The sequence below is a fragment of the Camelus ferus genome, chromosome 18 (assembly GCF_009834535.1).
Source record: "Camelus ferus isolate YT-003-E chromosome 18, BCGSAC_Cfer_1.0, whole genome shotgun sequence".
NCBI lineage: Eukaryota > Metazoa > Chordata > Mammalia > Artiodactyla > Camelidae > Camelus > Camelus ferus.
The window spans coordinates 8714575-8730376 of NC_045713.1; the positions used below are offsets into that span (position 1 = coordinate 8714575).

The 15802-nt window shown below is 67.4% G+C and overlaps 1 protein-coding gene across 1 annotated transcript in view; it reads right to left on the minus strand.

Moving 5' to 3' along the window:
• Positions 1-15802, minus strand: part of INTS1 (integrator complex subunit 1) — a 28993-nt gene continuing 13191 nt past the window's right edge. The window contains 31 exon segments of the mRNA XM_032459873.1: positions 1-401; positions 574-683; positions 789-880; positions 1270-1340; positions 2098-2211; positions 3001-3113; positions 3398-3525; positions 4124-4316; positions 4672-4805; positions 5700-5823; positions 6011-6237; positions 6333-6420; positions 6761-6891; positions 7632-7755; positions 7844-8009; positions 8135-8275; positions 8536-8695; positions 9234-9488; positions 9987-10111; positions 10388-10486; positions 10691-10837; positions 11387-11548; positions 12575-12686; positions 12760-12927; positions 13720-13824; positions 13893-14072; positions 14375-14524; positions 14607-14786; positions 15120-15249; positions 15538-15629; positions 15631-15736. Coding sequence (XP_032315764.1) covers positions 286-401; positions 574-683; positions 789-880; positions 1270-1340; positions 2098-2211; positions 3001-3113; positions 3398-3525; positions 4124-4316; positions 4672-4805; positions 5700-5823; positions 6011-6237; positions 6333-6420; positions 6761-6891; positions 7632-7755; positions 7844-8009; positions 8135-8275; positions 8536-8695; positions 9234-9488; positions 9987-10111; positions 10388-10486; positions 10691-10837; positions 11387-11548; positions 12575-12686; positions 12760-12927; positions 13720-13824; positions 13893-14072; positions 14375-14524; positions 14607-14786; positions 15120-15249; positions 15538-15629; positions 15631-15736 — 4243 coding nt within the window. The 3' untranslated portion in view covers positions 1-285.

Sequence of the window (15802 nt, forward strand, 5' to 3'; positions counted from 1 at the left end):
TAGGGAGTTCAGGACATTTAATCTGAAACCAGCCCCAGCCATGATTCGCCAGGACACGAGAGTCTCCTCCCAGCCGGGCTGGGCCCTGTCACCCTGCAGGCAGGACAGCCTCTGGGGCAGGCGGCCCTCCCAGACTGCTGGCCGGGGGCACCGGCCGTGGCTCTGAGTGCTGCCCCGCCTGACCCTGGGGCGGTTCCTCCCCTCCTGGAAGAGGCCACCGCTGGACCAGAGGCCTCCGGGCTCGGCTGGGCACCCTGGCGGGCATGCAGTTGGCCAGGCGCAGGCTCACATCACGGCCTCCATGTGCAGGACCCTCAGGGCCTCGGAGATCTGGGCGCTGGTGTCCACCTGGCCGTACATGCCCACCAGGAAGGCCCGGTGCAGCAACACAGCCGCGTGCTCTGCGGGACAGACGAAGACCCTGTCAGGCCACGCAGGCCTGACAATTTGGCCGTGGTGGCCAGGTCATCACGTGGCTCTGCAGCCTCTGGCCCTTTCCCGAGAGCCTAGCCCTGGGGCCTGAGGGCTCTGGAGGCACTGGGTGCTGGGCGGGCGGGGCGGGGCGGGGCTCACCTTGGCAGAGGAGGGTGTACTCCGGCAGGTTCCGGAGGGCCGTCTGCGCCACCTCGAAGTCCCGGCTGCCCAGGCAGTACATGAACGTGGGCAGGAAGTCGGCCGCGATGCTGAAAGAACCACGTGCTTGGTGGGCACGCCAGCCCTGGCCAAGACCCCGACTCCGCCCCGGGGGCCCAGGCTGTTGCCGCCGGACAAGGTGACGCCGGGCTCACCTGGGGTTGTTCTGGACGGAGCGCAGAGCCAGGCTGAAGGCCAGGCTGCGGCAGGACTCCTCGGCGGAGCCCATCAGCCGCTGCAGGCTGGTCTGCGAGGGGAGTGGGGGTGTCAGCGGGGTGACTCTCCCACCCAGCGCTCAAACCCTCAGCCTCAGGCCAGCCTCTGACACCCTGTGGCCACAGCAGAGAGGGCCGTGGGAATCCCACCCCCCAAGGCCCACCCCGTCCCTGGGCTCTGGGACCTCAGCACCCATGAAGCAGCGTGCCCCAGTTCCAGGCCTGCCTATGAGCACCTGGGGCACGGCCGACTTGACACACTTGGTGCCCGCCCCCCAAAGCCCAGTCGCTGAGGGCCCTGCGGGGTGGCGGCAGGAACAGGGGCCCCACGTGGCTTCATTCTCCCATCCCGGGCTCTGCATCGCACCCCAGGTCCTCCCAGCATGTGGCGTGAGCCTCACACACACCCCAGCTCCCTCACCGAGAAGAAGCCCAGGATCTCGGGTCTCCGTCGGGACATCTCGTCCACATCGCTCAGAGCCTCCAACAGATCTGTGCCAGGCGGGGGGCTCATCAGGGCTGGACCACGGCCCCGGCGCCCTGTCCACCATGCAGCCCGGGGGCAGGAGGGGGTGGGGGCCAGGGGCCAGGCAGGGACCCTGGCTCCCCGGGTGCATAGGCCTCCTGGGACCTCCACACCACCCTCAGCGCCTGCTCAGGCCCAGGAGCCCCAGCTCCTCCGGACGGAGCACACCAAGGTTCTCCAGGCTTCCCAGCTCCACCAGGCCCCCAAACCTGGGTGCTGACTGAGAGGGAAGTTTTCAGAGGTGTGCACTCCTGAGCCCCTTTTCCAGTAGGTCTGAGGGGCCCAGGTGCCTGCATTTGTGCCAGGCCCCCCGGGTGCATTGTCCCTGGCCAGCCTGAGCCACGCTGCAGACACACGGCCCTGCCCCAGGCACTGGTGGCCACTCGGGCCCTCAGCTCCCCCGCAGAAGACCAGGGGTTGTCGGCCAGGGCACTGCTGGGCCTCTCTTCCCCCGTGTCCACGGGGACTCCGGGGGTCCCCCAACACTACTGTCCAGTAGAACAGTGCCCCTGGCCTCCAGCCCCTGCTTCTTCCTCTAACAGCTTCTCTGCCCGCATCCCTCCTGCAGCCTGGCAGGTGCCCTGCCCTCTCCTGGCTGCCCCAGCAGGAGACACCTGGACAGCCTGGGTCGCAGTGGGATCCGAACACCACAGGAACAGAATGGGAGGCTACTGCCCACCACAGGGCTGAGCTGGCCTGGGGGAGCCAAACCCCCAAACTCACCCTCGACCGTCTGGCCCCGGGAAAGCCTCTTCATGTAGGGGGCCATCTCAGCTGCAGTCAGAGGGGTGAAGAGGGAGACGCTGACCAGAGGCAGGGAGCCAGCAGAGCCCTCGTCTGCAAGACAGGAAGCCAGTGCCGTCAGGCTGGAGATGAGACAGCCCACCCCAGGTATGCCATCCACGAGGGGCCTGGGAGGAGGTGCGCCCGGGGCAGCGGCCCAGGACACACTCAACACTGAGGGACACCTTGCTGAGCAGTGCCCAGAATCACAGGAGACCCCCGGAGACGCGGCCCCCGTCCCAGGCTGAGCACAGGGCCTGCGACACCAGGGGTGCTCGATGAACGCGGTGAACGAGGAGCCTGCTGGGGGCGCCTGGGAGACTGCGCTTTCCTCCTGGGCTTCGCCTGCTGCTACTCCTTCCTGGGCCCACCTGCCACCCGGGGAACGTGGCTGGCAACCTTCCCTGTGCCGCTCGGGCGCACAGCAGGTGCTCAATGAAGGCGCCTGGCACAGGGCACCGTGCTCCGCGTGTCCACAAGCAGCCAGGAGTTCCGCTCAATACATGTGACTCAGCAAAACTGGGGCAGGATGGCCGTGAAGGGCCAGCAACGGACCCAGGCCCGTCACTCAGCTCGTTCACTCATCCACCAACGGCCCCGCTGTGGGTGCCAGGTCACCACTGGGCTGTAGAGGCCACAGGATGGAGACGGGGGACAAGGACAGAGAACAGGAGGACGTGGCTGGCCTCCCAAGGACAGAGGGGTGCTGTGTGGTCACACTGGCCACAGTGCCACTCGGTGCTTCGTGTATGCCATGGACTTGGGACCAACGATGCCCCAGGGACACCCAGGACAGCCCAGCCTGCCGCCCCTTCCCAGAGGAGCTCCGGGCCCTGCTCTCACCTTCGCCCTCCTCATCCAGGCCTCGGTCGGCCCTGCCATCCCTGCTGGGAGGGCTCAGACCTGCCAGAAGCGACTTGAGCATCATCAGGTCGCTGCTGTCAAAGGACAGGTCACTGGGGGAGCAAGGTTCTCTGTGAGGACCACGCCGCAGGTGGGAGGCAGGCGGGGGTCCATGGGGAGGGGCTCGTGGGGCGTCCCTGGGGCCAAGGGAGGGAGGCGGGGAGCCAGCTCAGAACAGCCCTGGTTCTGTGTCCAGAGCCGGGTGCCGCGCCTGGCCCATCCCTGCTGTCCTGGGGCCCCCACGCTGCAGGTGGCATCCTTCCCACTGCCACGCCCCTCCCGGCAGCCCCTGGCGGGACCCTCGCCGGCGAGAAGCCTGGGCTGGACGCGCACTCACTGGAGCGCGTCGGAGTGTTTCTGCAGGAAGGCGATGGCCGCCGGGGCGTTACAGGTGATGTACTTGTGGGTGAACTGCACGAACTTGTTGATGAAGGGGGCCAGGTGGCGGGAGGACTTCCTGTAGTTCTGCAGAGAGAAGCCAAGCGAGGGGACGTTCAGAGCAGAGACCTCATGGCGAGCGCACCCTGGATGCCCTGGCACGCTGCCTTCTGCTGGGCAGCACGCTAAGGTCCCAGAGGATCAGAGGTGGCCTTGCCCCTTGTGAACCCTGAAAAACATGGGGTCTCCCAGGCACGTGAGCAGCGGGGAACCTTCCCGGGGTGAGGCTGCCAGGCAGGGGCCCTCCTCTGCAGGGTCCCAGCAGCGCTGGGAAGCCCCGCAGCCACTGTCTGCCCTCACCCAGCAGCCCTGGGTGGAGGGGAGCGGACCCCCCAGCCCTGGTTAGAAAGACCAGGCCTGCCAGAGCCATGGGAGAAGGGGGGGCCGAGATGAATGGTAAGTGGGTTCAGAATGATGGGGGGCAGGGTGGGGGGTGGGCTGAGAAGGGCGCAGGGAGAGAGACGAGGCCACGTGTCCCCTGAGGTCCCGGCCCCCGTGCGTGGCCCACGCCCTAGCCGTGGTGTCCAAAGGGCAGGGGCCAGCAGAACAGGATGGCCTTCCCTCTCCCCTAGAGCCCAGGCTGGGCAGGTGGGCGGGTGGGCGGTGGGGCGGGGGCAGCACCCACTAGGAGCAGGCGGACGAAGGAGAGCAGGCAGTCCCACAGCGCCCCCTGGTGCTCGCTCTGGAACACGTGCGGCTGCAGCAGCTCCAGGACGCCGAGTACGTGTAGGAAGAAGCTCAGGTGGTTCTGCTGCCGGAACTCCTGGAAGTTGAGGTGCGTGCGGCCGTGGAGGAGAGCGGCGATCATGGGCAGGTGCCTGGGGGCGACGCGAGAATGCTGGGTCCTGCCTCCCCCTCCCCCACCCAGAGAGCCGACACCCCGGCCCCACGAGCTTCTCCTCGCTGACAACCCCAACTGAGCATGTGGGGCTGCCGCCTCTGCATCCCCCTGGTTCTGGGCCACTCAGAGGCCCCTCCCGCCGAGGCTCGGCTTAGGGAGTTGCCAAGGGCCTCGAGCCCCTGCGAGGACCAGCTTCTGGCCACAGAGCGCATTCCTGAAGGGGCACCTGGAATGGAGGCCCGCTCCAGGCTAGGGCAGGAGGGGCACCCGCCCCCGAGCTTGGCCCGGGGCCATCCCCAGAGCCCGCAAAACCACCGGGCCGCAGGCAGTACCTGAGCAGCAGGAGAGGGTGGGCCACGGCCAGCTTCCGACAGGCCATGTTGGCGTCCGCCACTCGGTTCTCAGACGCCCGGGAGTCACTGGTGTCCGCGAGGAGGATGATAAAGCGGTGGATGAGGCCGTCCAGCTGGGAGGAACGGGCGGTCAGAGCCGAGGGCCGCCGTCGTGCCCTGCCTGCCCCCACCCCTCCGAGTCTGCTGCCCGCCGCTGCAGGGGCTACAACAGGACTCGCTGTGCAGGGGCGGACCCCTGGAGCCAGGGTCCCCAAACCCCTTGGGACCCCCATGGTGACCCAGAGAGCTGCCCCCAGTGCTTCCTGGCGCTTCTGAGGGTCAAACAGGCCGCAGCTGAAGTTCCCAGCCAATCTCAACACATAGTGTGTGCACTCAGCCTCTCCCCACAGACAGAGGCAAAGGCGCTCGGTACCAGAGCCAAAACCACTCCACGTGGGGAAAACCAGCCACACAAATACAGCATAATTTCAGCGTGTAAGACAACACGTGACACACAAAACAGAGGGAACCAGCTGCAGAGACGTCCGCATCCCTCCCATCCTGGGAAGCAGGGCCGGGAAGCGGGGCCGGGGAGAGCCCCCGCACCACGGTGGGCGGGCAGTGGGCAGGCTGGTCCGCCGCGGACCTGAACTGCACTGCCGGGGGGCCCACTGACGTGCAAAGACAGAGAGGGGCGGCCTGGGGCGGGAGGCGCAGCACCGCCAGAGACACGCCACCCTGGCTGTCATCACACCTCGTGGCCTGCTGTGGGGCGAGGGGGATGTGAGCCGGCACCTGCCCTGCTCTACTCCACACCCAATTACTTTAAGAAGGAAAGCTTGTTACCAGACCTTCCAAGGGGTCGGACAGGCAAAGGTGGTGGGGCAGGCGCTGCCCTCGGACACGCCACCACCACTCGCCAGGTTCCTATGGTTTTTAAACCCGAGATAAAGCGCTTCTCCATCTCTCAGTTGGGGTTTCCACTTCTAGAGAACCGGAGCAGCCTGCTAAGCCCCAGTGGACCTCACCTTGCATATGCTGCTGCCGGCGGCCCCCTCGCTGTGCAGCAGGACCTCAGGCACGGGCACCCGGAGCTCCGGCCGCTGTAGGTAGAGCTGGACCAGCAGGTCCTGGCAACACCTGCCCAACACACTGGAACAGACCAGATGTGGGGTTGCTGTGGGCGGTGCCCAGGGCTGGGCGGTGGGCTTCTCGGCAGGGGCTCCAGGCCCGCCACCGGCCCGCCTCATGCCCATGGTGATCACGTCTGAGGGGCACCTGTGGTCACACAGGCGAGAGGACAGGGTGGGGCTCCTGAGCCCGCGGGGCAGGCCCTCACCTGTCGCCCCACTGCTGGATGCAGCCCGTCAGGTGTGCTGCCACCTTCCTGACGCTCTGGTCCTCCCCGCGGCAGCAGCTGAGCAGCAGGGGCAGCCGGGCCTGCAGGAGGCCGCAGGCGCCGGCGTCCCCGTCCTGGCTCCGGGCCTCTGCCTCTGCCAGGACCAGCTCCACCAGGCCAACGAGCTCCGGGGCCCGCACCCGCAGCGCCAGCTCCTCCCGCCGCCTCTGCAACCATGCACCCGCCAGTCAGCCCAGGCAGGGCGGGCTCGCATCACCTGCCACCCACTCGCCCTGTGGGTGGGGTGCGCCCCGAAACCTGCCTGAGGGGTGCGTTGGTCCCGCCCCTGCCAGACCCGAGGGACGTGGATGCAGGCCCAGAGGAAGTCCAGGGAGGCCGAAGGGTCGAACCTGCAAGGAAGCCAGGAGCCCGGGCGGAGCAAGGCAGACGGGATGGGGCGGGACAGCCCTGCCAGTGGGAATGGACGTGGGCCCCCACTGACCGCTCTGCGCCTCGTGTCGGCCCTGCCCACCCCCCGCAGCATAGCGCAGACAACGGAGGTCGTGTGTTCCAGGGCAGTGGGTCTGGCTGAAGAGCCCTTGGTCCCTGAGGAAGCCAGGGAAGGGCGCTGGGTGGGATGCTCCGGGGCCCCCAGCTGCTGTCTGCACTCGGTGCCGGAGGAGCCCCAAGCAGGGTGGCGCCGGCCGTGAGGCCGAAGGAGCAGACCTGGGGGTTAGGGGAGGGCCTCACCTCTGATCCCGGGCCTTGCCCAGCAGGACGTGGATACACTGGTGCAGGGTGGACCAGCTGGACTGGTGCGTGAGGAGGGCCAGGAGGTAGGGTCGGAAAGACGGCACCTGGGGGCCAGGGTGGCCTTTACCCTGCGGAGGGAGGAAACCTGGGATGGTGCCCGCCGGGCGGACCGGCTCTGCTGACCAGGGTCAGTGCACAACAGCCCACCTGAGCTGCCACAAAGCAGGGGACGGGTCCATCTTGAGGCAGAGCTGGGGCTCCTGCCTGGTGGGCAGCACTGGCTGCCCAAGTACCACCTGGCACGGCCGGTCACTCCAAGGTTAAACACGTGCTGAACTGAATCAGCTCCTCAGAGATGAGGAAATACATTAGCAAAACACAGGTTGCAGGAGCACATGGGCGGGTTGGGGGGCGCGGGGACGTGACCACCACTCCCGCACACACAGGCCCGCCGGCATGAGACGAGAGTGCACAGCCTCATCCCGGCCATCCACTCAGTGTCTCTGCCATGGACTGATAAGCAGGGGTCACCCCCGCCACCCCTGCAGAGCCCTGACGTGGGCTCCAGCCCCCTGGAGGACCCCACTCCTCATCAGGGGGTTCTGGGCTCCACTCTTGCTCCTGCCAACCGGCGCCTCCTGGCCTGTGAGGACCTGCGCCCACAAAGTACCGACCCCACTCCTTACCGCCTGCCCCAGAGACCGCGTCTGGCCAGTTGTGCTGACAGGCTTAGAGGAAACAAGGGGCTCATCTGGCTGATGAGAACCAGGCAGAGGACTCTGCTAGAACCAACAGGGAGAGCCTACCCTCCCCATGGGGGTGCCGGAGGAACACGTGGCTCAGAGCATTGTGTGGCGGCACAGCCCACCTTGCCCCGGGAGAACAGGAGCCTCTGCTGCAGATCAGGGCAGCTGCTGATCACCTCGGGGTCCAGCATCTCCAGCCAGTCAACAAGGAGCCCCGAGCAGGGTCCCAGCCGCAGGGCCTCCAGGCTGAAGGGAAGGAGGGGCGGGCTAAGGCGTGGCCAGCCCAGTGTCCCCTGGGCTGCCCCTCAGTCCGGCCGCCACCCCCCCAGCTCACCTGCAGCTGCCAGAGTCCTGCTTCCCTGGGGGCTCCTCCTCCTGCAGCAGCAGTGAGCTCACCACCGCCACAGGCCTGGAGGCCGGGAAGGTGGAGGGGGCGGAGAAGAGGGCGGCCAGCAGCTCCTCCAGGTGAGGCGACCTCACCTCAATCAGACCTTGGAGGACTACAGGGGACGGAGGGGGCACCCTCAGACCACCTGACTCCAGCACAGATGCCCCACCCCTACAGGCCCGGCTCTGTGCCGAGCGGCATGGCCGGGGGTCTTCACCACGCCAAGGGCCCAAGTACCTTTGCTGACGAGCTCGGGCTCCACCTCACACTCTTCCCCAGACCTGAGGGTGGCGACGACCGCCCGGACGGTGGAGCTGACCACTTCCGGATCCCCGCGGAAAGTCAGGGCCTCCGTCAGGTGCAAAAACCCACTTCGCACTGCCGGGGGGGGGGGGGGGGGGGCGGGGGCGGGAGGGGCCTCCGTGTGAGCCACCAGACTCCCGCCCATCCGCCCTGTCCAGGGCCGGGGTGGGTGACTCTCCTCGGTTACGCGTTCACTTTCCTCCCCCAGGAGCCCCCCAAGCCCCGACCATCAAACCGCTCAGCCACACGCACGCTGCCGCCGCCCCCGGCCCCTCTGCACTAGCGGTCTCCTGGACACAGCGGCGGACAACCGGGAGCCCCCGCCCGGCCCTCACCGTCACTGATCCTGCGTCGAGCGGAGTACTGGGTGGCGAACAGCTTGAGCTGGGCCTGCAGGGGCCCGGGCTCCACGGCGGGACTGTCCAGCCACTGCAGGGTCTGCATAAGCACTTTGAGGAAAAGGGACGAGAAGCCGGTGTCCTGGGGCACACAGCGCTGGGGACAGAGGGCAGCACAGCTCAGGAAAGACCACAGGCCCAGGGTAGCCGCTCCACCTGCCACTCAGCAGGGCCCCTGCTGCCCCCCAAACTCGCAGAGATCCTTTCAAGCCCCACTGCCTGTGAGCTGTCCTGTTTGCAGCTTATTCTCACACGGTTCAGAGAAAAGGCTAAAGAATGAAGCACACACATGCAAGCACGAGTGACAGAACACACTCACGCCAAGGAGCAGATAAGGACGACGTGTCAGAGCTGCTGAACCCAGCGGTGGGGATGCAGCGAAACCCTGACCCCTCCTGCCTTGTTTGCGGGAAGTTTCTGTGACAGAGAGATGGGATCTACCCCAGACCCACAGCAGAAGTTCCTCCTTTCACTTAGGGGTAAGAACGGAGGTCCCAGGACAGCGTCAGGACACCGTTGGCCAGGACCCAGGAAGGCCTGACCACAGAATGCACAGGCCTCAGGGGGGCGGGGACTGGGGACAGAGGCCCTGGCTGTGCACACCGCCCAGGCACAGGGCGCTGCCGAGGCCCCACCTGGTACTGGCAGAGCAGGCGCATCAGGGGGCAGGCGAGGAAGTGGTGCCGGTGCATGGACATCACCAGGGCCCCGGCGTGCGGGGAGCTGAGCAGAGTGGCGACGGCCTGCAGGAGGCGCACTGCGACACTTGGCACCTCGGGGCTCCCCTGGCGGACTCGTGCCAGCTCCTGACCCAGAGCCTGCTGTAGCGCAAGGGCAGCAGGGCGGGCGCTGGAGCTTGGCCACCGCGGGCCCGGGCTCAGCGGGAAGATCTGGGGAAGAGGGGGCAGTCAGAACCGCGTGGCCAGAAGGTAGGGGTGCTCAGCCTTCCCAGAGGAGGCCTCCTCACCCTGCCTCGACCTGCCAGGGGCTGCCCAGTCCCCACCAGACTCTCCCAGGGGGAGTCGGTTGGGGGCCAAGGACTCCAGAAGGGCCTGCAGGGGACACAGCTCCGGGGTGAGGCAGCAGATGTGCCCCTGACCCTACAGATTTTGGCTTCTCCATTCGTACTACACCGATACTGGCCTCGGGTAGGGGACAGTGGGGACGGGCCTGGGCCCAGGACACTGTCTGTGGAAGAGCGTGTGTCCACGTGTACACCTGAGAACACTGCACGCACACAGTGCGTAAGTGTGACAGCGTGAACCAGGGCACAAGTGCTCTGCAGTCAGTGCCCCCGTGAGAAGGGGTGAGGACGGTGCAGAGAGGGCCCCCGGCTGGGCTCCAGGGTAAGACCCCTCTCTGCAGGCAGGAGGGCAGGGGTCCCGTACCTGCAGAAGCATGCTGGCCAAGTCGTCCTCGGGGCCGAGCACCCGCACCTGAGTCACGGCCCGGGTCCTGCCCTGGCCCGGCGGCTGCTCGGGGCTGCCTTTGGGTTTCGGCACCTCTGCACTGTCTGCAGGGATGGAGGAGGGGGTGTCAGCTGGAACCTCTTCCTGGCCAGTTTCAGCAGGAGCCACGCCAACCAAGGCCAGTCTCGCCGGGGGGCCCACCGCCCGGGGAGGAGCCCGCTCACAGGCCCTGCGGAGGGGCTGACCCCTGGGACCCTGGCCTCACACAGGCCTGCCGAGGCCCATAAGGAGAGGGCTGATAAAGAGGTGCTGGGACACTGCCGGCGGCAAGCGTTTCCTGAGCAGCGTGCGCGAGTCGGGGGGGGGGGGCTGGCTGCTACCTCGCCGGGCGGGCAGGGCGGCTGTGAGCAGTGAGTGGAAAGTCTGGCCTCCGGACGCCCCTCGTTCGTGCTGAACCTCCACCAGGTGAGCCATGTAGTCTGTGAAGCAGCAACCGGGGTAAACACAGGCCCTACAGGAAGGAGAGCTCTCCTCCCCAGAGAAACCTGCAGTGGGGGGACACACCCCAGGCTCCACCACCGGCCCCGCACCCTCTAATCTCCGAGGCACAGAGACCTGGGCAGCTGGACAGGTGCCCCAGCGTGCCCCCAGCCCGGCCCCGCCCCTGCGCGGCCCGCCCTCACTCTTATCCATGATGTTCTGCTCCAGGGTCTGGGGGTCGTGGGCCACCGCCTGGTCCAGGTACTGGAGCAGCTTGCTCATGCTGGACACGGGGATGCCGAAGGACTGCACGAACAGCAGCAGCTGCTGGGGCTCCAGGTCCTGCAAGGCTGAGGGCACGGCCCCCTCAGCAACCCCAAGGGGAGGGGCCGCGGCCAGCCCTGCGTGCCCTCCCGCTGGACCCCAGCTCCCCGGGGTCAGCGGCAGCTCCCTACGCTCCGCCTCCAGGCTCCTCCAAGCGTGTCCTCACTGCGCTCCCAGGTTAGCCCTCCTCCCCCGCCAAGCTGCGTCCCAAACCACCTGGCCTGCCGCCCCGCGGGGTGCTGCTCCAGCCCCTACGGGTGCCCCCTCCTTGCTACGGGCCACCGACACCCCCCCACCAAACCAGCTCAGAGGCCCCAGCCCTTCCCTGCTTCCTTCCCAACTCTAGGACTGCTTGCTCTTGGTCCCTCCTCTGACACTGGGCCCTCCCACCTGACCGCTGGGGCTCACGGGCAGGGTCAGTGCAGGCCCTGGGCCCTCCCTGGCAAGCTGACAGCTCTGTAGAGTCTGCTGAGTAACAGACACCCCGGAACCCACAAGAGGCCCCGAGCTGTCCTCCCTGCCAGAACACACACACCCCGGCCGGCTCCTGGCCTGGTCTGGGCCCCCGGCTGTACCAGCGTCCACCAGGCGCGGGACCTCCGAGCGGATCATGCGCAGCTTCAGCCAGTCAGGCAGCAGAAGCGCCTCCTCCGACGTGTCCACCAGGAAGGCCGTGGGCAGGGGCTTCTTCTCCGGGAACCAGATGTCCAGCAGCGCCCGGAACTCACCGTCACCAGCTTCGGGAGAGAACACACGGTGGGCTCTGTGAGGCCTTCCCAGACCTCAGTATCCAAGGGGCCCCAGCCACACGGACGGCTGAAAGCCAAGGCTGGGAGGGCCCAGCACGTCTCAGTTTAGAAGGCGGTCCTGGGCTTTGGAGGAACGGGGAAGGCTCCACTGAGGGCCAAGCGCACCCACCCGCCCGAGGATTTGTGCGGGTAAGTAACTTGTCTAACCCTCGTAACTGCTGCCTCGCCCCACCTCATGGTGGAGAAGGTGACGGCAGAGAAACTGGCCAGGCCGCCCAGGGGACTGCATGTGGCCCGGGCCGCACGCTTTCTGGGCTCTGTGGGCTCGGCTGAACCAGCTCCTTCCAGCGCTTGGGCTCCACCAAGTCCCGGAAAGCCGACAGGCCAGGCGGCACCAGGCCAGCCCCCCTCACCACCCACAGCTCGCAGAATCCTGGCAGGGGTCACCTTCCCAGCACAGCCCACAGGGCACCAGTCCCAGCAAAGGGTCCCAGCCTCCCCACCACTCCCAGATACGAGTGAGTGGTGGAGCTGTCCGCAGCGGTCAGGACGGTGGATGACAGGAGGGAAGGCTGCCGGAGGATCCCCCGGCTCTGGACACAGCCCACAGCCCACAGCCCACAGCCAGCGAGTCGAGGGCCACACCTCAAGGCCTGTGGAGAGGACCTGGACCTCACTGCCCTGGCCCCAGGGTTCCCTCAACTGGGCAGCCCCCCGCAGACACCTCCACCTCCAGAAACTGCCATCTGCCAAGTGGCTGGGCCCAAAGAGTAAGGAGCAGGCATGGAAGGCGTCTGGTGCCGACCACGTGCTCCCAGTGATGGGACAGCATGGGGGCCAAGGTGGCAGGAGTGTGCAAACCACCGGCCTGTCCACCTGTGGGGCAGCAGTACATGAGGCCCCGTGTGGGGATCTCACGTGCTCCCTGGGGTGCACTCAGACGGGCATGGGAGGGCATCCACCTCCACTCTGCGGGAGACCTGGCGCCCCCACCCCTGCCTGCGGGCTGCTCACCGCGGGGTGGCCCCAGCGTCAGGAGGATGACCATGGCGTGGACCACCAGGATGTGCATGGTGGCTGTCTCCCCACTGGTCCAGCGAAGGAAGACCTGGTCCTGTGACTCTGACTGGAAGGGGAAAAGGGGTGAGCAGGCCGAGGCGAGGACCCCGAGGGCCTGGGCTGCCCGACCGCCGCCGTACCCAGCTGTAGACCTCCTCGCCCTCCTTGCTCTTGCGCATGCGCTGCACATAGCGGGAGAAGATGGCCAGCAGGGCGACCAGCACGGCGTCCGACTCGGCGCTGCAGGAGCGCTTGGAGAAGAGGTGGGACATGACAGTGGAGCGCTCCACGACCAGCCGAGCCACGTCCTGCGGCAGGGTGGGGGGCGTGGCATCAGAGGGCTCCCATGCTCTCTGCATCCCACCCGGTGCAGCTGCCACACCCGCGGGGACCCCAGCTGCACAGGGCCACAGACAGCCAGGCTCCCTGGGAGGGACGGCGGCATGGAGAGGGCGTGAGCCACGGGAAGCGCGGGCGTTAGCCCTGAGCGGCAGGAGTCCAGGTTTCTCAAGACCCAGGAGGAAAGGCTGTCTGTAGGCAGCAGATGCTGTGTATTTGAGCCCTGTGGCTGGGATGCGGGGCAGGGATGCAGGGCAGGCCAGCCCCTGGACCAGTCAGAAGAGCAAGACCTCAAAGGCCCCGAGGCCTGGGCTTCTCTCATTGTCCGGTTCCAGGAGAGGAACCCAAACTCAGACAGGTCCCCCTGCCCATTGACCTTTGTCCTCTGCCCAAACCCTCGTGCCCTCCACTCGTCCATTCCGCAGGAACCCTGTCACTGTCGGCCAACAAGTGGGCAGGAGAGCAAGGTCAGAACCAAGCTGACCAGGAAAGAGCAGGACAGAAGAGGTAACGGGCATGCACCCAGCTCACAGCGCCCTGCCCAGAGGGACCCCGTGGACCCCTGCCGCAGAGACTCCTGGGTTGGTCCCCCGCCCTCCCAGAGCCCAGAGTGACCAGAGCAGCACCTGCGTCTCCTGCCCTTAACCCCTGCTCTGGACAGGTCACCAAAAAGGCAGCCGGGCACTCAGAGCCCACAGTCAAGATGCAGCCGTCTGCCCTGACCAGGCCTGGCCACTGAGTCCCCCCGCCCCGCCCCTCACCAGGGCCAGGTCGCTGTGCTGGCCCTGCTCCTCCACGGGCGTGTGCTGGGACAGGTAGACCAGGTAGGCGCTGATGGTCTGCGGGTCGGTCTCCATGTGGATGGCCTGGGGAGAGGGCTGTGTGAGCGCGCCCCAGGCAGTCGGCCTGCCCCGCCCCCGCACAGCGCCCTCACCTGCTGCAGCGCCAGGGCGGTGGTGGTTCTCACACTGTCGAACAGGGGCAACCTGGGCAGGTCCCGCAGCAGCCACTGGTAGCCCTGCAGCGCATCCGTGTCCCCCGCGTCCTCCTCCAGGGGCGGCTCCTTCTCCTCCCCGTCGCGCAGGCTGCCCTCGGAGAGCACCAGGGACAAGCCCTACAAGCAGACAGGCGCCGGGCCTCGCCCCTGTGCCCCTGGCTCCCTTGCAGCCCCAGGGCGGGGACGCAGCAGGAGGGCTCCCAGCCACTCTCAGGACGGGCCGCCCGCCACCACCCAGGGAAGCACCCCCAGGCGAGAGGGAGAGGCTCTGGTTCTCGCAAACTTCACTACCGTTTCCCCTCCAAGCGCGAGTCAGCTAGAACCACCACCCAGGTGGGAACGAACACTCGCTTTGACAAGAGAAGAGAGGCCCGGGCAGGGGAGGGCAGGGGAGGGCAGGGGACCAGCCGCCGAGTCACCTTCATGGCCAGCACCCTGGAGGCCACCTGGGAGGAGCCGAGGCGCCGCAGGAAGTAGTCCAGCACCTCACACGTGGTCTGCTCGTCAGCCTTGGGGCCCAGCAGTAGGTCCTGCAGGCGGCCCAGGAGCTGCCGCTGCTTCTGTTGCCTCTGCAGGGGCGAGGGGGACCTTCAGGCGGGCCTCCAGGGCCGGCGGGGTGGGGGCGAAGGCAGGGGAGGGGCGGGCACCCACCTGCCACTTCTTGGCCTTCTGCTCTTTGCTCTCGCTCTCCTCCTCCTCCTCCCCAGAGGCGGGGTCGTCGGCCGCATCGTGCAGCAAGAACTCGCACAGGCACTGCACAGGCAGCACATCCAGGGAGCCCTCGCTGGACTGCACCAGGTCGGCCAGCCAGGGCATGGACTGCGAGGAGGCCTGGGTGGGGCGGCGACACGGCTCTCTCCAGTTCAACCTGCCGCAGTCCCTGCGGACCCTTCTGCCTGCCCTCCCGCTGGGAATCCCAAGGCAGCCCGGAGTCCCACTTGCTCAGCCCGCCGGCCCCCTGTGGGAGCAGCACATGGTGCCCCATAGCGGCCGTGGGGGCGGGCATCGTCTGCACACGGAGAGGCCAGTGGTGTGTGTCCCTCGCCCCCTGTGTGCCGTCCTCTGGCTGTGGCTTCAGTCAACACCAGGGCCCACTGACACCTGAGGGTCCCTGCCTGCCCTCCCCAGGGCCCAGCCCCTGGGGACCCGCCCCCCCGGACTCGCCTGTCTCTGAATGATGTTGAGCAGGAAGTCCGGGTTCCGGCTGCGACACAGCAGGTGCCCAAGGCGGAGGGACTGGTTGAGGCCTTTCACCTGGTCCAGGATGTGCGGGGGTGGCCTCCGGGGGGGCCCTCTGCAAATCCCAGGGACACGAGCGTGTCAAAGCTGTGAGTGCAGCGCCCCTCAGAGACGATGGCGGGTGGGTGAGGGTGCATCTGCAAGTGGCTGGCCGTCCTCCCGCCTCCCCCAGCCCCGCTGAGGAGGCTCCCGGCTCCACCCCAGGGCTGACCGCCCTGGGTGGACACGCAGGCCAGCGGCCTGGGGCTGGGGCACCAGGCCTCTGGGGGCTGCTCCTCCAGCCTTGGCCCCCACCCTCCGCCTGCCCGTCCACGCTCAGCCCCGCGGGCCATGCGGTGCCTACTGGGGGTCCAGGCTGGTGAGCTGAGACAGGAGGAGACTGCTGCTCTCGGTGATGGTCTGCTTGGTGGAAGCAGCCGCCAGGTGCCCCTCGAAAGGCCAGGATCTCCTGCTTCTCCCGCTGAGAGATCTGCAGCTCCCGGTTGACCATCTCAGTCCGGGTCTCCTCGTCCGTTAGGGTGCACGGCGGGTAGGAGTAATTGCTGGGGCCAAACAGGAGAACTCGTTTCCGCACCATCAGACGCACTTAGGGTGGGGGTCAAAACTCA